Consider the following 21072-nt stretch of genomic DNA (forward strand, 5'->3'; position numbering starts at 1 on the left):
GTTTAGAATCCAGATGCCAGATGAAGGGTTCTTAACCTAGGGCCTATGGACCCTCAATGGGTACATGGAGTCTATGAACTTGGTTGGGGAAAAAAATTATATCATTCTTTTTATTAATTTCTTGAAATTTAGCTTTTTCCTCAATCAAGAAACAAACATTCTGAGAAGAGGTGCACAGGCTTCACCAGGCAGTCAAAGGGGTCCATGACACAAATGAGGTTAAGAACCCCCAAGAAAGACAGTTCTTATGGTCTTTCTCTCTCTCAACTCTAAGTTATAGGGTCCTAGGGCCTCCAAACTGCCTCAAGCCCCTGATCTGACGAGTAAACCCTTCATTTCTTATCATGGTTTGATTAGAACAATCTAATTCCATGTTACAATAAATGGATCCCTTGACTGGAAGATAAATGCATGACAATCATTAGGGAGGAAAAAGCAAGCTTGGAGAGCGTGAGAAGAGCTATGAGGTAAGAGGCTGAGGGACAGACCACACCAATATGTCCTTTTCCTATGAAGCTTCTCCATGAAGCCCCTGGAAAGGGAATAAGACCCATCCTCTCCCTCCTTTGGTCTTCTAGCAGCTCCTGCCTACAGAAACTGGTAGTGTGTGAGCAGGAAGCCACCAGGAGGCTCCCACAGGCCTATGGTCTCAGGTGACCTATGCGGCTAAGTCACTGAGCCTGGGGAGGAAATGCTGCATAGATAGCTCCACTCTCCTTCCTAAGCACTTCAGATTTATAAAGCACTTTTCCCACAACAAAGCTTACTGGAAAAAAGTACTATAATGTTATCTCCCTCCATTCCCCCTTTTTTCTTACAGAGGACAAAACAGTGGCATAAGTAAAGTGACTTCTTTAGGGTCACACAGAAAATGTGTTAGAATAAGGACCTGAACCCAGGTCTTGAGACTTCAAGTCTAGAGTTCTTCCCCTTACATGGTGCTCTAATACTCTGAAGAATGTGTGATCTCTTCCATGTGGTTATTCTCTCTCCAACCGTCCAGCTGACAACCCACCTATGATCTCTCATCGTGTGCAGTTCTTCCTGTCCACTCACCCATAGGAAGCTCTGCCCAGTGCATCCCAGGCTTTCTTCTAGGTCTTTCAATGTCCTTTGGGTAGCAACATTCAGGCTCGACTCTCTATGTAGTCATGACCAGCTCTTTCCCCGATCTGCCAGTCTCTTTTACGCCATATCTTTCATGCCATTCCCTGAGCTCATCTTCAGCAGTGTGCCTCATGAAACAATGTTTTCTGCCACCTGTCTTGCTTGCCAAAATTTTTCCTTCCATTTAGGTGTAACTTCCTTAGGTCTGGGGCAGCTAGGTGGTGCAGTGGATAGAGTGTTAGAAGATTCATCTTCATCAGTTCAAATCTGGCCTCAGAAAGCTTACTAGCTGTGTGACCCTGGGCAAATCACTTAACCCTATTTGCCTTAGTTTCTTCATCCGTAAAGTGAGCTGAAGAAGGAAAGGGCAAACCACTTTAGTATCTTTGCCAAGAAAACCTCAAATGGGGTCACAAAGCATCAAACACGACTGAAAAATGACTGAATAACAAGTCCTTGGGTCTTCTGGTTTTATTCATAAAATGAATGTCCATGTTTGTGTGATTCATTTCCTTCAACATTATCAATTTAATGGTCATCTTGGCAAGGATTTCACATTTGTAGCCCCAACATTTAAGATAATCTATGAAGATGATGGAAAAAAAAAACTGTCATTCTAAATGCCCTCCTCCCTCAGCGAAGAGGAGGTGGCCATACAGGACTGGGGGCCATTTGCATTCTTCATTGCTTCCCAGTTGACACAGCTGGCTGGCTGGTGTTGACCCTCTCCACACTTAGCTAGGCTGGTCCTCAGACAGCAGGCACACAAACTCAAAGTCTTCCTAGCCCGGTAGGAGCTGCCAGAGGTGGAGCTCCATCAGCACAGTTTTCAAGAAGGGTCATCTCTATGCCACAATGAGGCAGTGGAGTGGGGCTTTTGTGGAATACATCTCTAATATGAAAAACAGTCACTTTCAATTAGGGCTTAATGTTTACAAAGTGATTTCCTTGCATTAAACCTGTGAGGTATTATTAGCCTCATTTTAAATACAGATGCTGAGGTCAAGAGAGATGAAGTGATTTGTCCATGGCCACACAGCTAATAAGTGACAGGGCCAGGACATGAACCCACTCTCCTGTCTGACCAGCACCTTCTCCACTATACCATAATGCCCCTTCATTAAGCACATCAGTGTGATGAAGCTGTCTGAGCATATCAACCAACCAGTATGTTGAGAGACATCTCCACTCCAAACGTTCATACGGACTTTTTGTGACTGACCTGTGGTAGTCTACCAAGTTCATATATTGGTCTAATCAGCCACAGAAGGATACATCATACCTTGACCCCAGCTTAGTGATGTCATTTTGTTGTGTGCTCAGTGTTGAGGAGGACACAAGAGAAGACTCACAGAATGCCCAAGCTGAAAGGGACTCTTAGACTAGGCCATCAAATCCAACCCACCCACTTTACAGGCCCAAGCATCTGAATGACTCATCTAAGGTGACTCAGATGGTCAGTGATGCAGCCAGCCCTGGAAGCCAGATTTCTCTGCCTGCTTCCTTCTCCTGTGGTCATTCTGCTGGTGTTGCCAGCATCCTTGCCCTCAAGCAGCTCACCGTCTACTTGGGTAAATGGGACTCATCCCTAATATAACTAGACACACTCTAAGGCAGTACAGACACATTATTAAGCACTCAGCTCTGTGAGGCAGATGCTATAGGCTAGAGTGGTCCTTCCTAGTCCATCACCTGCCAGATTGAGTTCTTAATTCTCAAAGGCAGGAAGGAGTGGTGTCAGTGTGTCTGACATCACAGGCCCATCTAACTGGGCCAGCAGACATTAAAAACAAGGTACCACACCCCTTAGGGAGAACATGTGAGGCCACAAGGCCACCATCTCTACTCTTACATCTCTTATAGATATATATGTTATAGATATGTTATAGACAGGGCCAGCTCTATAACCAACAAAATCAGAGCCTCTAAAAACCAAAGGATCTTAATCTTCATTGCACAGTCCCAGAACCAGAAGGCAGTATGGTGGAGGAGAATGAGGACTGCATTGGATTCCTAACGCTAGTCAACACTTATTAGCATATCATAATAAATATTTACACTACCTACCTACTGTATGGCACTATTATAACATAAATGTGTACTATTATTTTAACTACAAAATCCCAGAACCAAAGAATCTTTAGAATTAAAATGTCTCAGGACTAGACACTGGAGAGGGAAATGGCAAACCACTCTAGCATCTTTGCAAAGAAAACCCCAAATGGGGTCACAAAGAGTCAGACACAACTGAAATGACACCACCACCACCACCACAACAGCATACCTAGAAAGGCCTCTCAAAGGCTGGCTAGTCCACCCTCCTTTCCAGTGCCAGGATCCTTCCCAATCAAGAATCACCTTGTCTCTGCTTAGATACTCCCAATGACAGGGAGCTCATGAGCCCCAGGAGCTAGTTCATCTCACTGTAGGACAGGTTGGCTGGAAAATTTTTTCTTATGATGAGCTGAAATCTGCTGCTCTCTAACTTCCCCTCACTGGTCCTAGTTCTAACTTGTGTAGCCAAAGAGAATGAATTTGCTCTCCCCATTCCATATAACCTTAATAATGTCCAACAGATGACAAAGAGAATAACCACATATATACATATACAGATGTACAATTTGCTGAGAACAAGCTGTACTAAGGAAGATCAGATTCACTAATTCACAAAAGGTTCATCAGAGACTTGGTGCCTTTGATTTATAAAGTGAAGAATTTTATACATAGCAAGTCACCTAACTGCTTTTAAAAGGATCTGACAAACACACAACTTTCAGAAGCATGACTACTATGTTTAGAAGAGTAACAAACCTGGAGAACCCGGGGCAGGCTGGAAGCAGAGGGCAGAGGTGAAGGTATGGGAATCCCACCCACATGATGATGAACAGTAAAGGTCTCAGATATCTGTCTGCTACCTTAGTCAGTCTAGAGTTAACCAGTCATCCAGCAAGCATTTATTATTGACCTACTCCAGGCTGGCCATTGCGCTAGGTGCTTGGGATACAAAGATTTGGCTTATCCTCAAGGAGCCACATTCTAAAAAGTGAGAACATAGGAACACAAAACAGATACAAGTTAGCCTTAGCAGGGAGAGGGGAATGAGACACTAGCAGACAGAGAGGCAGGAACTGGAACAGGCCACTGGTGGTTGACCTTGTGGTAGACCTCCAGCTTCTTGGAATAGGCATTACTTCAGGTGGAGAATTTTTGGCTACCTAGGCAGTGTTATCATAGAGGAGGCCATGCCAGACTGACAGCAGGCTGAGCAGTAGATGACAGCCCTGGATAGAGGGCAGATGGGCAGGAAACCACTGGATCAATCCCCAGGGACAGGCATGGAAGCTCAATAATCTGTCTGCATGTTTCAGAATAAAGGCCAGGCTCCTCAAGCTGGGGAGCTCTCTGGCTACAGGAAGCCTACCAATTGAATCCAACCCCATCCACAAGATATTCAAAAAATTCTTACTACATTCAGGGCCTTGTTCTTAGTGCTGAAGCTTTGGGGGTTAAAAAAATGACACAGGTCCTAACCTTGAGGACCTTATAACTGAATAGAGGGACATGCCAGGCACACAAATAAACATGATCCAAGGGAGCATGTAATGAAGACAAAGAGCTGTGAGACACTGCGTGAAGGAGGGGTTCCTCGGAGCCAGGGGAGGAGGGGGGCATCAGGAAAGGTTTCATGGCAGAGGTGACCCCTGAGCAGAGCCTCGACAGAGGAGCAGGATGTCAAACAGAGATGGGATAGAACGGCCTGTATGAATGCAGGGAGGTTGGGAAAAGCAGGATGAAACTGGGAAACAGCTGGTAATTCAGTCTGGCTGGAACACAGAGTAAATGGAGGTGAGCAGTGGGACATGAGGCTAGTCAGGCAGGTTGCAGTCAGGTAATGGAAGCTTTTCTGTACCACCCCAAGGCAAGGTGATTTTTGCCTCCTTTGGGATCCTATAGGCCTGTTATGGCACAGAACTACTAACACAAAGGGGCATCCACCAGGTTCTTCTAGATATGAATTTAATCTCAAGGACTGTTATCACTAGGCATCTTAGAACTATATGCCAGAAGTGAAAGGCATCCTGATCTCCCTCCCAGCGTTCAGAGTTGGAAAGGGCATTCAAAGAAAGTGTAGAATCACAGAGGGGCTGGAAAGGGACTTCAGAAACAATCTGGTCCAAACCCCTTCATTTTACAGATGAGGACAGAGGTTTGGAATGTAAATGATTTACTCTAAGGTCAGTGAATGTTTTCAAAGATTTGTATTGTCTTCAGTTGTACAGGTGAATCCTTCACTCACACAACCTAAGAAGACTGTAAGCCATCTTAGGAGAGCTTCAAAAGAGGGATTAGAAAATGAGTGTGCTGTGGCCAGCCATGAGCAGATTCCCTGGATTTGTCCAGGCTGGTCTCTGTAACCAGAAAAATCCTTTCCATCGTGGCAGGGCCTTTGAGAGCCTTGTTCTCTTAGCATAGCTCAGGGTTGCCTTGAGATCAGCATGAGATATTGGAGGAGGACAAGAGTGGAAGGCCTCAAGTTAGCTAAGTAAACAGCTGGTCTTTCTCCCTTACCTGCTGCCTCCCATTTAATCCAATCTAACCTTCTACCTGGTGCTAAGAGTTGGAAGGGGGCCTTAGAGAACATCTAGTCTAACTATCCCTCCAGTGCAGGATACTTTCTACGCATCTACCCTCCACCCCACCCCAAAGAACTACAGTCACCACTTTGAAAGATTTGGGGTTCCATGATACAACTTACAGGTCCAATGAAGGTTACGCATCTCCTGAGACAGAGGTGATGGACCCGGCTAAAGCATATAGTTTTTGGACATGGCCAATGGGATGATTTGTTTTCCTTGATTATGCATATTTATTACAAGAATTTTTTCTTTTTCTTTCAATGGGGGAGGGGGAGGTAGGAAGGAGAAAAAAATAAATGCTTGTTAACTGGGGATAGGGAGAGGAAGGATCACAGCAAGGAGAACTCTTTCTGGAAGCATCCTCACCATGAGACAGTTCAGATTGTTAGAATGTTCATCTTTCCTTCATGAACTGAAGTATGTCTCCTTGTAATTTTCTCCATTGCTTCTAGTTTTTATACTGCCTAAGCAAAATGAATGTCCCTTCCTCTCAATAGTGAAGGATGGTGATTGCGTCCACTGTGGATCCACCCTCCCTCAAACCTCTATCCTCAGTTTCTCAGAATGATTCTGTTATGGCCATGGCTTCATGTTCCCTTCCTATCCAAGGTGCCCTCCTCTGGAGCTGCTCCAGTCTGTCACTGTCCTTCCTGAAGATGTGGTGCTGGGTCACAGACATCTTTGCAGCCCTCACTGGGCTGGGCACAAGGCCTTGTATATATGGTAGGAAACAAGTGAAAATCTGACTGATCAATAGAACAGATATATACTAGGAAAGGCAATCTCTCTGTCTCTCTCATAAACACACACCCACACATCCCCCAAGTTCAGGAAACCAGGCTCCCTTCATTAGGTAGCATCTGGGCACCTAAATGACTGGGTTAATCAGTCTAAGAGGCCAGAGCACACAGTAATTGAGCCTCTTGGGAGCAGGGAAAGGCCTGCTGTTTTGCCTTTCACCTTGGTACACTCTAAAGGTAACAGGAGCTGAGCCTGAAAGCCTTTCTCCATCTGGGGTATCACCACAGAAACAGCAGAGCTGACTTTCCCATCCTGGCCCCCTTCTATTTTGCCTCCCCCCCAACCCCCCTACCCTGGGCTGGCCAGATGTGCTTTGTTTTTCTCGGCCATCTCCAGAGTTCTGGGTGAGTGCCTCACTGAGATGCAGCAGCCTCAGCCCCTTAGAGGAGAGAGCCTGGAGGGCATGTTTGAGTTTAAGCTCAGCCTCCGGGAGCCACCCCCTGCCCCTCCCCACAGGTGGGAGCACAGCAACCAGAAGCTGGGACTTTTCCAATGACAATGGCTTCTGTTGGAATGGCTGAAAAGGAGGCTTCTGCCTGGTCTACTGTGTCAGGACAATGTGGGGTAGTGGAAAGATAACTAGAAATGAAGGTGGAAGATGATCTGGTTCAAGGACTTGTTTTCCCACTTACTAGATGTGTGACCTTCGGTAAGTAACTTTACCTCCATGGGTCTTAAGTTTACTCATCTGTCAAAATGACAGGGTTGGACTAGTTCTCTAAAATTTCTTCCAGCTGTTGGAAAACTGGGGGAAAGGACACTGAAGAAGTGTCCCAGGCAGTTTGTGCCTGGAATTAGGGGGCAGGTGGTGAAGATGTTCAAAGGGAATAGCAGGTGTTTCCTATCACCTTAGGACTAATCAATACCATCTATGCAAGATAAACTAATGCCTTCCTACTTGTATGCAAGGCCCTGAACTCTAGGGAACAAGGTTTAATTTGAACCAGGCTTAATAACTGGAAGGGGCTTTAGAGATCATTTAATCCAATGCCCACATTTTACAGATGAGAAAACTGAGGCCCAGAGAGGTTAAGTGGTCTCACAGCTGATTTTAAGGCTTTGAGACTGAGATAGAGAAGAGACTTGACAGATATGTATATACACATACAGAAAAAAAAAATGCAAGGTGGCACATGCACCTGTCAGTAAACTGGTGAGCAAGAATGAGGGAATGGTAGCTATCTGCTAAATGGCCAATGAATTTTTGGATACATACAGCTTTCTAGAATTCTTTTTTTGGGGAGGGTGAAGTTTCCTTTTGTCTAATTTTTTTCTCTGTCACTAATTAGCTCTGTGACCTTGGGAAAGTCACTTGCCATCTCTGGGACTCAGGTAAAGTTGTTATAATGATTTTTTTCAACCCATTAATAAACATTTATTAAGCACCTATTACATGCCGGGCCCCTCAGTGATTAAAAAAATGCAACAATTCCTGCTCTTAAGAGGCTTATTATGTTCTATCAAGGAGGCAACATATACATCTATAGAATAAACAAAATAAACTGAAGGCAGTTTGAGAGGGAGACATCCTAGTGAGAGGAGAAGCATCTTGAAGGAGAGGCCCTAGGAACAGGGGTGGCATCTTGAGGGAGGAGAGGGATTCTCTGGATTGAAGGTGAGGAGGGAGGGCATTCTAGGCAGGGGTAGGGTCAGTGCAAAGGCGTGGAGGTGGAAGATGGCGAAGTGTGTGAGAAACAGAGAGAAGGGCAGTGTGGTTGGACTGTCCAGTTGAGGAAGGAGAGTAATGTGTAATGAGCCTGGAAAGACAGGGTGGGACCAGGTTGGAAAGGGATTTAAAAGGCGAATAGAGGAGTTTAGGTTTTAATTGAGAAGCAAGAGGGAGCCAAGGTTGTTCACTAAGTAGGCGAGTGACATAGGTTTGCACTTGAGGACAATCACTTTGGCAGTGTGTGGAGAGACCTGAGACAAGCCATTACCTTAATGCAGGGCAGAGGGGATAGGGGCTGAACTGAGGCAGCGTCTGTTGTTAGTGGAAAGAATGAGGCTCCTTATTTTGCAGGACAGGAAACTGAACCCACAACGGTCAGCAGGTAACTTTCCCTAGGGCATACAGCAAGCTGGGAGTAGGGCCAAGATTCAAACTCTGGCCTCCCAATTCCCAGTTCAATGCTCTTTCTCCTACGTCACAGCTGTCTCTCTAGGAGTTTATTTAGTTGGGCAGAGGGGAGAAGTTAGGGTGTAATGTCCAGTCTTGGATGAAATGACAATTCACCAAGAGGTACCGTGATTAGAACACTGAATCTGGAGTCAGGAAGACCTGAGTTCAAAACCCCAGACATTCATGGTGTGATGCTGGGCAAATCATTTCACCCTGTCTGTCTCAGTTTCCTCAACTGTAAAACAGGGACAATAATAGCACCTCCCTGACAGGGGTGTCATGAGAACTGAATGAGATAATATTTGTAAAGCACTTGGCAAACCTTAAAATGTTGTTGTTTTATTATTACTGATGGGAAAGACATGATATAGTGGACAGAGTGCTGCGCTTGGGAGTCAGGAAGGCCTGGGTCCAAATCTGGCACCAGATACTGGTTAGCCACGTTACCCTTGACAAGTCACCTCTCTGTGGCCCCACTTCTGTAGTTATAGAATGAGGAGGCAGCTCTAAGGTCCTGCCAGCTCTTATTCTATGGTAATCCTAACACTATTCTAACAACCTAACACATACAACAGCTCACATTTACATAGGTGTGTCTAGTTTACAGAGCTCTTTCCCATATGCTACTGTATCTGAGCTTCACCATATATATCCCTGTGAAGTGAGGATTATTTGAGCCTTACAGCAGAGTAGGGAGGAAGTGAAGACCCTGGGAGAGAAGAGACTGCCCAAGGTCACGTAGCCTCTCTATATGGCAGGGCTGAGGCTCGAATGCAACCTTCTACCTCTGAACCTAATGCTTTGTCTCCCACAGTAGGCCATGGCAGCAGTGTCTCTCCCCGCCCCTTTCACTGAGTGGCTGGGCCCACGTGTCCAAGCCTGGGTACCAGACTAGGTAACCACACACCCCGTAGGCCTTCTTGACAAGGGGAATAAGTGGATGGTTGTTAACAGGCCCTCAGTGCTGCACACCACAACCTCAGTGGGGCTGAGTTACTGCCTGTGGCCAGATGCTACCCAGAGTTCAAGCAAGGGTTGAGTAGAGGGGATACTTAGGGAAGACCAAAGCCAGGGGAAAGGGAGAGGAGGTGGGACATAGGATGGGTCCCTGCTGCCATCACTGCCACCACCACCAGAGGTGAAGCATTAAGTATTCAAAAGCAAGTGAAGGATGACAAGCCCTACTTCTATGGAGTGTCCCTTCCACAGCAGCACAAGTACTGCAGTTTCCATTTTAGAGATGAGGAGGCTGAGGTTTAGATAAGAGAACTGACTTAATGCCAGATCCACAAGTAGGAGGGCAGTTAAGAGGCATGGTGGATAGAGTGCTGGGCTTGAGGTCAGAAAGACTCAAATTCATGAGTTCAAATCCGGCCTCAGACACTTACTAGCCGTGTGACCCTGGGCAAGTCACTTGACCCTGTTTGCCTCAGTGTCCTCATCTGTAAAATGAGCTAGAGAAAGAAACAGTCAATTACCCTAGTATTTAGCATCTGGGAGATACAAAGAAGACCGAGACATTGTCCTGGCCTGTGGAGCAGCAGCAGGAACAAGACATTGACACAAAGCACAGCCATGCTAAATGCAGCCAGGGAAGCACACGACAGGGAAGAAGGGACCACTTTCAGTGAGAAGCATCAAAGAAAGTTGGCAATCTAGTTCGGGAGCTAAGAAAAACAATGACTATCCCCAAACAGTGCAAAGTGTTGTAGGCCAAGTGTCAAATGATCTGTAACAGCTCTAACAGCTTTAAGAGTCCACTGGAGGGAGGGAGGGAGGCATCACTGTGCGAGGGCTTCCTGGAGGAGCTGAGGTTAGAGCTGGTTTGAAAGGACTTAATTAAGTAGAGATGGCATTTCTAGTAGGGGGACAGCCTGTATGTTCATCTCAACCCTGGCCCAGGCACTGCAAGGGAAAGCTTACTTACTGTGTGAAAAGAACATGGGTGGAACAATTAGACAAAAAAGTATGTGCAGGGACCCAGGGAACAGAAATGAAGTCCCAGAGGATTTCAGAAAAGGGGGGAAAGCTATGAGGGATGGATCAGAGGGGCATGACTGAGGACAACCCTCATTTTTACAAAGAAACTGTTTTGGTACAGCTAGTCAGCAGCAGAGCTGGAATTCTAACCCAGAACCTCCGATTCCCAAGATGGTGCTTCTAGTAGGCTTCCTAGAAGTGGTGGCACTTAAGCTGGACCCTGATGGGTGGGCATTAGTCAGTCAGTCAACAAACATTTATTAAGCTCTATGAGCCAAGAACTATGCTAAGTGTTGAGAATTAAAAAAAAACAATCAAGGCAGTTTCTATCCCTCAAGGAACTACATTCTAATGGAAAAAACAACAGATAAACAAGGAGTTAGAGTCTAACTGTTAGACAGTGGAAGGACTGGCATCCCAGCTACCAGAAGGTACAGTATGTGCTGGACACACCTAGGGACAGTAAACTTGCCCTATCATTCCAAACTCAGTCTGATGAATGAGCTTGGGGCCTGGTAGTCTGTGCAGGGTTAATAAGTAGTAGCCCTAGGACCAAGGGCAAAGGTTCTGAGCAGCAAAGGGTGCTAGGTCTTCTAGGTGGCAGTTTGAAAAAGTGGCTTATTGCCTGGAACCAGGCCTCTGCCTCATTTCCTGGCCACCAGTTCCAAACTGTGCTGCCTCCATTTTGGTCAACACCTCCTCTGCTTCCCCTGAACACCTCGGACTCCCCCTGGAACCTCCTGGGACTCTGAGACATGGGCTTTCACCTTATCTTTACCAGAACCAGACCTTCACTGCTTCAGTGCACAGCCTAACCACACACAGTGCGTGTGGCCTCCCTGTCCTTCTCATTTCTAGCTTTCATTTACATGCTGGTTTCCCCCTTAGAATGTAAGCTTCCTTGCTTGCATCTGTATCCACAACAATAAGCACAGTACAGGACATAGAGTAAACACTTAGTAAATGCCACTTTTTTTCTCTCTCTCTCTTTCAAACTAGCCCTAAGGAAAGAAGGCCTCAAAGGTAGGGATCCTCAAACCAGACAGAATCATCCAGCCCTGTCACATTCAGAAATGACACTTGTTTGTAAAGTGCTATGGTAGAGAAACTATCCTGCCCTTTCACAAAAAACATGATGTGTAAGATGTGGCCCTGGTGTAGTGGTCCATGTGAAGAGCCTCACAAATGAACCATAGTTATAGAGAAGATGTCTCTGAAATCAAGCAGGCTGTGACTAAAGAAAGCTAAGATGCCAGCAAAGCAGGCCTGAGATGATAGAATCTTTGGACAAGATGGAGCTTGGGTCCTGTGCTCAGCAGGGCAGGGGTGATACAAAAATGAAGATGATCTCTGCCCCAGAGAAGGCCCTTCAGGGTTAGACTGAGATGGGGATAATGGCAGTGACACACTACACAGGACATATCCAGGGTTCTAAGTGAGGACAGACATAGGGTTATGGAGGCTTGCGGGAGGGAAAGAGCACTTACTTGTGGGCAGTCAGACTTCTCAGAGGAGGTATCACATGAGCTAAGCCTTGAAGAATGGGATATCAACAGGGGGAGGTGCTAGGGAGTGGTGGAGGGAGGGCATATAAAAGATAGGGCGGTGTAAACGTAGAAGGAAAAGGAGAGGAAAGGCAAAGTATGTTGGGGCGGGGGGTGGGGAGTCCATAAGTCATCACCCAGTTTAGCTGGGTGTAAAAGGGAACAGGGACAGATGAAGAGAGCTGGACTTAATTTGGCAGGCAACCTATCCAACCACTTCTTCCTGTGTATTTTGTTCTTGTCAGACCTGTCTCTACAGACAATGCCCCTATCCATTGGGCCCGTCTGTGCTCTGCTCATGCCTTTCTTTCCAGATTCTACCTCATCTCCAAAATTCATCTCAAGTCTTAGCTTCTCTTCCAGAAAACCTCCTCGGGTAACTCTGGCCCACAGTGACCCTCTACCTCTGTCCCACCCCTCCCAACCTTCTGTGAATTCCTACTGTACTTTCAACTTGTACTACACAAATAAGACCTAGATGACAAGCTGTCTTGGGCTATTCTCTAACTGATGACATGGAAGGGTGCCATGAGATCTGGATCCCAGTCCTGGCTTTTCACAGACATGATATATCTCATCAGAAGACACAAGTCCTAAGGCTCCATCCAACACTGACATTCTTTTAGTGTCAGTCTTCCGAGTCAAAAGATTGAGGATGGAACCCTGGCTCCATTCCGTGAGATTTGATCACTTGACTTCTCCAAACTTCGGTTTTTTATTCTCTGTACAATCAGGACAGTTGTAGAACTGAGTAAAATAGCCCTGAGTCAAGGGCTAAGCACATAGGAAGTTATTGCTAATGTTTCACAGATTTGAGGTCTATCCTGCTATCTTCAGTTAAGAGCTCCTGAAAGGCAGGGCCCACTTCCTCTGGCACTTTCCATCCTCCTGCCTCACCAGGAGGGGAGTTGTATGGCACAGATGAATGACAGCCCCTGAGCTTCAGCTCTCACACTATTTGAGTGAAGAAAATCCTTGATCACTGCAATGCCTTTCATCCACTGCACTCTATTCATGCCTTCCCACCCTGCTTTTGCAACACTTAAAATAACAGACTTCATAAAGCCACAAGTATGGTATAACAGAAAGAGTGCTATTCTAGGAGTTAGGAGATCTGGAATACTAGTCTTAGGGGAGACTAATTAGATGTGTGACCCTGGGCAGCCCTTTCTCATCTCTGGGTCTCAGTTTCTCCATATGTAAAATAAGAGAGTCCCTTCTAGCTTGTCAATTAGTCTGAGACCTTGGGGACTCAACAAGTACTTTGTAGCAGGCCCTGACTACCAGAGCAGAATTCAAGTCTGAGGTTGGGTCACTTTGGCCTGGTTCTCTTACTTTAAGAGGAGGTGCCTCTGAGATGACCTATCTTGTAAGACCAGAAGGGCCTGAAGATCAAGTAACAGCTGGTCCCCAAGTCCTGGGTATTGCCTAAGTATAGCCATGTCAATTCTGGAGCAATCCTCCTGCTGCTTCCTGTCTCCCCAAAGCAGCCGTTAACTTCCATGGGGCAGGAACAATTTTTCTGAACCTTTGATTCTCCCGGGGCTATGTAATTGAGGACGAGCAAGGAGAAACAAACTAAGTCCGAAAACCCTTCAGACAGAAGAGGGTGTATTCTTATACTTAGATGACCCAGGTTTAAATCTCTGATCTGTCCCTTACTGGCTGTGTGACCTGGGCAAGTCAGTCACCCTAGCTCGGTTTAGTTTCCTCATTTTAAAAATGAGAATAGTAATTGATTCCCCTACCTACCTGATGTGATTGCTGTAAGAAAAGAACTTTGTAAACCTTAACAGTACCACAAAAACACAAGTTATTATTAGAAAGTGAAATATTATAAATATCCTAGATCCCAAATTAAGCTAGGATAGGAGAGAGGCTTTTAAAAAAAAGGCCACTAAGCAACCAAAGTAGCTGTCATAAAATCCACCCAGCTTTTGATTAAAGCTTTTTTTAATCACCTTTTTTTTTTTTTTAAATTAAAGAAGAGCCCCTTGAGTCCTCCCTCAAAGCCTGGCTACTCCTGGTTACATACAGTTTTATCAAGTTTGATGATCTGCTTTCCCTGCTCATACAGCAAACTGGAAGCAGAAAAGCAGAGGGGTGAGGAGGAGGGCAGCAAGGGAAGAACAGGGAGGTCAGGCAGCACAATGGACAGTGCCAGACTGGGGGCCAGAAAAGCCTTTCAACTTCTGCCTCTCAGACAAGTTATGTGACCATGGGCAAGGGATTAACTCTTTGAGCCTCAGTGCTGTAACGTACTGTACTGTCTTCTTCACAGAATTGTTGTGAGCTCAACTGAGGTCCTACCATGTCAACTCCCTATTCAGTAAACTCCAGGGGCTCCCTATCACCTCCAGGTCAAAACCAGAATGCTGCTTGGCATTCAAACCCTCTCGCCTCCTACCTTTCCTGTCTTCTGACACCTTACTCTCCAACACATCGCCTTTGAACCAGTGACGCTGGCCTCCTGGCTATTCCACAAACAAGATACTCCATCTCGTAGCTCTGGGCATTTTTTCTGGCTGTCCCTCATGCCTGGAACCTTTTCCTTCCTCATCTCCACCTACTGGCTTCCTTTAAGTCCCAACTAAAAGCTTACCTTCTACAGAAAGCCTTTCCTAACCCCTCTTAGCAGGCAGCCTAGATGGATGGAATGCTAGGCCTGGAGCTGGGAGAACTTCTATTCCTGAATTCAAATCTGCCCTCAGACATTTACTAGCTGTGTGACCCTGGGCAAGTCACTTAACCCCATTTGCCTCAGTTTCCTCATCTACAAAATGAACTGGAGAGAGAAATGGCAAACTACTCCGGTGTCTTTGCTAAGAAAACCCCAAATGGGGTCACAGAGAGTCCAACACAACTGAAGAACAGGCTCTCTTAATTGTAGTGCCTTCATTCTGTTCAGTATTTCCTATTTATCTTGTAGATAGCTTGTTTATATGTATTTGTTTATTTGTTGTCTCCCCCATTAGACTGTGAGCTCCCAGAGAGCAGAAACTCTTGCCTTTTTGTATTTCCCAGTATTTAGCACAGTGCCTGGCACAGCAGGCTCCAGACTGAAGTGAGAGGATACATACAAATGTCAGTTATTATTAGAAGTATTATTCATAAGGGAGATACAACTCACAAAGCCCAGTTGCTTGGGGCCCATTTAGTACAGAGGCAGATAGTCTCCTATACTTCAAAAACCTCTGAGTCCATCACTGTCTTACAGCCCATGACACTAATGTTGGATAATAACTTATGTTCACAATGGTAACCCTGAGAATCACCAAGAAAGGCTGCTTTGCATATACCAGGTGCTTTAAGTTTGTTGAATTCAAGAAGCTATTGATTTATAGGGCAGTGTCCTTTGTGTGAGAAGATGGGTATGAGACAGTTTACTAAGATTTCAAAACAGAATGTGTAGGTGCTCAAAGGGGTCTGAAGAACCCTCTTCCTTTCATCTCCCAGGTTCTGGAAGGCTGAGCCCTTGCTCTACTGTGATTCTGCAAAGCGACACAACCAGGAAAGGTTACCCAGAAAACAAGAAAATAGGTTTAAAGAGGCTGTCAGTCACTACTGGAATAAGTCACAGAGTCCATGGAGTAATCAGCAGGAAAAAGGGTCTCTGGGTGAGCACAGAGCAAAGCAAAAAGCTGTTTGGGGCAAGGCAGGAAAGCACATCCAAACCTGGTTAACCCACACTCCCGTGGAAGTTGCTAACTATTATAAATGGCTCTGATAACAGCAAGCTGCCATCCGTGCTTGTTTCTGGGACTCCTCATTGCACTTTTATTAGATGCCTGCTCAATCATATTTATTTAGCTTAAGAAACCTCATTCTCATCTCCTGTGTTCCAAAGTGGCTTATTAAAAAAAAAACAAGCCTCAAGTGTTAATACGAAAAAGCACCCTGGAGAATCAGTATTAATGCTGCAGATAAAATGAGAGAGAATCAAAGCAGTACATCTTGGTCGGGGCTTGGCTGCCTTTCAGCTCCACTCAGGGAAAACTTCCCCCCAGGAGGAAAAGGCACTGGCTGCAGTGACAAGGCTTCAGGGCCTGTAAATCCCCTCCTCCTATCTCCATAGTGGGACACTGCAGGGGAATACATGGCTGATCAGTTCAGATCATAGGCTAAGCAAGGACCAATCCCAGTGCAAGCCTGCTTAACTCCATTCAGAAAATACTTGTTCCCCAGAATGAACCCTAAAGTGGCCCATGCTTAACAGATTCACACACTTTTCAGGTGAGGAGTATGTAAGGTCAGGGAGGTATGTGGCTCTTACCTGCTGACTTCTTGGACATTGTTGGTCCTGGCTGCTTCCAGCAGGGCAGCTTCTGAAGGAAGACAGAGATGGGTCAAGGTTATAAATGCAGGCTGGAGTCTGTGGCTGGAGCTATTCCACCACCTGTCCCCACACCCAGCAACTTCAGCTCAGTCCTCAAACCCAATCAGGGCAATTCTTTTTCTGCCTGCCTTCAACTTCTAGAACCACTGCAGAAGTCAGAGAGGAAGCATAGGATGGCAAAAGCCTGAGCTGCTTCGACAGGCTCTTTTAGACTATTCTGAGCTGCCCCTTTATTTTACAGTGGAGGAAAATGTCACAGAGAAGGAAAGTGACTGGTCCAAATCACAGGCTAGAATTTGGGTCTCCTGGCCCCTGGTCCAGGGCTCTCCTGGATACTCTTGAGCCCACACAGTGCCGTCACAAGCTGCCTCAGTTCTGGCAGACCCCACGGGGATAGCTGGAACCCACCATCTTTTAGTTGAATGGCACTGCGCTGATGGTTCCATCTTGTGGCTAAAAGGAGAAACTGCAGAATCCTGAAAAGGTTTTCAAAATCAGACCAAATGTCCCAAACTATTCATCAAGTGTGAATTCCAGGTTCTGTTTGCTGGGACCTCAGAGATGACTTAGCCTAAGGATCATAGGATTTAGAACTGGAAGGGAGTAGAGACTATCTTGCCCATCCCCCTTATAGGAAGACTATAAGGCCAGAGAAGGGAAAAGGACTATGCCCAAGGTCTCACTGTTAGTTAAGTGGCAAAGCTAGGACAAGGACCCTAGTTCACTGACTCCAAATAGGGTCCTCAAATCCATCATTTTTTCTTTAATACCTTCACTTTGCAAATGAGGAAACTGAGGCACAGGGAGGAAAAACAACTTGACAGATGCCATGTAACAAGTCAATAGTGGGGCCAGGATTAGAACCTAGCTCTTTTGGCTCCTAGGTTACTTAGGTCAGAGACTGACTTTTGTCTTCCTACCTCCGGTGCCTAGCAGAGAGCAAATGCTTAATAAATATGTCCTGAATTAAACCCCTGCTAACTATACCTGACATGGAGACAGCAAGACTGTTCCCAGACTGGCTGGGGAGACAAAACTTATATATGTAGGATTCTGAAGAACAAGAAATAGGACCGGATAGAACTACATGCTTAGTATCTAATTTACTGTGGGCTCAAAGAGTAGGAGAAGGTTCCCTGAAAAGGACTGGATGTGAACTGAACCTTGAAGGATAGGAAAGATTCCAGAACATGTAAGAACTACTACTGAGACTGGCAAAGCCCTGGTCTTCCCCACGTCTCATGGACAGAAGCAGAAAAAGGCAGGTGGAGGTGAGTCACAAGAAACCAAAGGCACTCAGGATTCTCAGACAGTATCTGTAATATTCAAGACACAAAGCTGAGGTGTGATGGGGCAGGGGGAACTATGTGCCTTCCTTTGCCCTGTAGGTCTAGACCCTTCCAGGCTACTTCAGTAAATCAATAAACATTTATTAAACACCTACTATGCTCCAGGCACCTCCTCTTCTTGCTACTGAGATACTGTGGAAGTGAGTCTTTGCCCTCTTGTGAGGCCCTGAAGCTTGGGAGAGGTCTGCTGGGATTGGTGTCCTGAGTCCTTCAGAATTACGTGTCCTGCCTGTGGGGGCTACTGTGGCTTCGGGATACATGGGAATCCTGTTGACCCTCCTTCTCCTAGATCAGAGGACTTATAAATATCCCAAACACTACTCTCATCTGCTCCCAAATCACCTGAACAGATTATCTGGGACAAAGCATGGTTGAGTGCAGAGAGCATCTTTACCTTCCTTGCTGCAAAGCTATCCACAGCTAAACCTTTTGGTAGAGTGCCTGTCCCCTCCTTTCATCTCCTATGGCCCCACTGAAGCCCAACTCCCAAGCCCTTCTTGCCAGGAATGTAGCCACCTCCTCAGCTGTGGCCAGGTTCTCTACACATGACCAGTCCCCTTTCTACAACCCAGCTCTGACCATACTCTGGTCCAAGAACCTTTTAAGGTTCCCTATGGCCTCCGAGGGTCTACTTGAAGCTCTCTGTGCTCTGGCCCCAAATGGCTTTTCCAGTCTCTTTTCCCTAAGATCCCATTCATCATTTTCCCACCAGCCTCTAAACATGATAAACACATTCCTGCCTTTCCTAACCCTTAGCCTATAACACCTGGCCCTCACCTCTTCCAAATCTTCCCCACCCTTCCTGGCACAGCTTTAGTCCCTCCTTCACAACATCCTTCACAATCCATCCGCCTCACAGGGCTCCTCTGCTAGCAGTGAGCCAATCTGTCTCGTGGTCTTTATATTAGTCTTGTCTCTCCAGCAAGTCCACAAACTCTTGGAGGGTAAGGAATTTGTATTCTCCTTCCTGAGTCATTCCCTACTCATATAGCTAAGTAAATCTGTAGGCATTCGATGTACTCTTGAGTTGTAACTGCTAGGTAGTAGGCCCAACCCCTAAGTGGGTCTAAGAAGTCCCAAGAGTGACCATACAGTTCCAGGCCTCAGTATGACCACCTGACAAAGTGGAGGGTGAGAGGAATATTTGCTTAAAGAGGCCAAAAATTATTTGGCTCTGTAACTGTGGCTTGGCCTCTTGGGGATCAGTGTCACTTTGAGGTACACTGAGGGTTGTGGCCAGTCCTTTCTCTCAGCCCCCCAAGGCTGGCTCTAACAATATTTCTTCAGGGGATTTGTAATTTCAGTGCTGGTACCATCTACTAATACATTTCAAAACATCTAATTTTAATGTCTATTTTAAGAGCTGCTGTGGCTGAAAAATTCATTGTTTTGTGGTTAAGGGAGTAATAAGCTGAAGGGGAAACTTTCTCGGAAAAACATCAAGATGGGAATTCAAAGGACTAGGAATTAGGAGTCCTGGTTCTGCCACCATTTGGAAATGTGACAAAGGGCAGGCAATGCTGTCTGAGCCTATTTCCTTCTGTCAGAGAGCCAACAAGTCACATTTCCATTCCACCTCAATGATGACAAAGTGTCTTTGCTACAGGAACCCGGTAAAACAGGAGAAACTGAGGGCCTGCCTCAAGTCACAGAGCTGGTCAACATCTGGGCTGGGAATCCATCCCTGGTGTTTCTGCCCTTCCACTACATCACAGCTGTTTTTTACGTCTGAGATGGAATGGTCAACAGGCTACCCTTCCTTTCTGGACTTCCTTTGGATGGTCTTCATGACAGGATCTGCTAGAATACCTAAAGCAAAGGTGGGGACCTGCGGCCCGAGGCTACATGTGGCCCTCTAGGTCCTCAAGCGCGGCCCTCTGACTGAATCCAAACTTCACAGAACAAATCCCCTTAAGGAAAGGGTTTGTTCTGTAAAACTCGCACTCGGCCGCACCGGAGGACCTAGAAGGTCACAGGAGGCCTCGAGGCCCAAGGTTCCCCACCCCTGAAGAGGAACAAGAAATTCACTACCTGTTTGGTTGCAAAACTCACCACGGAGTAACGTCTAAAGTGCTGTGGGTGACAAGGCTGGGGCAGAACCCGGGTCTCTCGCCTCCCCAAACCGAAGCACCAGAAGCCAGGGAGTGGATCCTTGTCCCCCTATTTCTACTTCCTAGACAGCCTCCCTGACAGTCTGCTTGAATACCTCCAGGGACAGGGAGCTCACTCTCTGATAAGGCCGCAAAGTGAGTGGCTGACAAAGCTGGGGCAGAACCCGGGTCTCTGGCCTCCCCAAGTCAGCGCCGCAAGTCAGGCGGTGGACCCCTGCCCCCTCCCCCCGACAGGACAGAGGCTGCTGGATAATCACCCTTATTGGCGGGGCTCTTGCTGTAGCAATGAGCAACCAGCGCAGACGCCAAGGCCCACATGCCCAGTCCGGCCGCGTTCGGGACTCCGCTCCAGCGGCCCGACCACGGGCTTTCTTCGGGGCCGGGAAGACGCCCCCACGTGGCCGCCCCGAGGCCCTGTGGCAGCCCGTCCCGGCTCTGCCAAGAGACCGCTCCGACATACTGCGGCTGCGCTGAGGACCGCCCCCCGGCGGCAGCTCTCAGGTACTGCGCTTCCCCGCGGTCCCTGGCGGCCCCATTCTGGCCCAGGGAGGCCCCGCGGGAGCTGGGCTGCCGGGCCCGGAGGAGCCGCAGGAGGAGCCTCGGTGCCGGCGCTGTCCTCCTCCACACCAGGGACCCCAGCATTGCGATGTCAGCTATGCCAACCCCACGCTCCCGGCGCCAGCCTCGGCCACGGCGAGGGTAGAGACCAACATGGCCGCCGCGGCGCTTTCTAACATGACGCGACGGGGTGGGGCGCGCAAGGGCCCACGGGAGTTGTAGTTCACCTTCCGGCAAGTTACGTAGCCGGTGTTGGCAAGGAAACTACATTTCACAGAAGATCACAACTTTAGAGTAATAATGGGGGCGCACCCACGGAGATCCGGTGCATGCCGGGAGTTGGAGTTCTGTCGGAGATGAAGCAACCTGGGGAAAGAGGTGGAAGGAGTGAGCGGAGCCGCCACCTGGAAGTCTGTAGCCACGAGTTCGAGTCCCAGCAAGTGCAAGTGTGAACCAGTTTGCTCCAGTTTGGATTAATAAATACTTGCAGGAAGTCTAGGTCAGTGGGCTTCGAACGAGAGCCTCTGACC

The 21072-nt window shown here is 47.0% G+C and overlaps 1 protein-coding gene across 1 annotated transcript in view; it reads right to left on the reverse strand.

Moving 5' to 3' along the window:
• The window catches only part of CLPB (caseinolytic mitochondrial matrix peptidase chaperone subunit B), a 191984-nt gene extending 171251 nt beyond the window's left edge, over positions 1-20733 (reverse strand). The window contains exons 1-2 of the mRNA XM_036746267.1: positions 20242-20733; positions 16462-16513 (exon numbers count right to left, since the gene is read on the reverse strand). Of these exons, the coding sequence (XP_036602162.1) occupies positions 16462-16513; positions 20242-20626 (437 nt within the window). The 5' untranslated portion in view covers positions 20627-20733. The remainder of the gene's footprint in view (positions 1-16461; positions 16514-20241) is intronic.
• Between the last annotated feature and the right edge of the window lie 339 nt (positions 20734-21072).

The sequence above is a fragment of the Trichosurus vulpecula genome, chromosome 2, assembly GCF_011100635.1.
Source record: "Trichosurus vulpecula isolate mTriVul1 chromosome 2, mTriVul1.pri, whole genome shotgun sequence".
In the NCBI taxonomy this organism is placed as follows: domain Eukaryota; kingdom Metazoa; phylum Chordata; class Mammalia; order Diprotodontia; family Phalangeridae; genus Trichosurus; species Trichosurus vulpecula.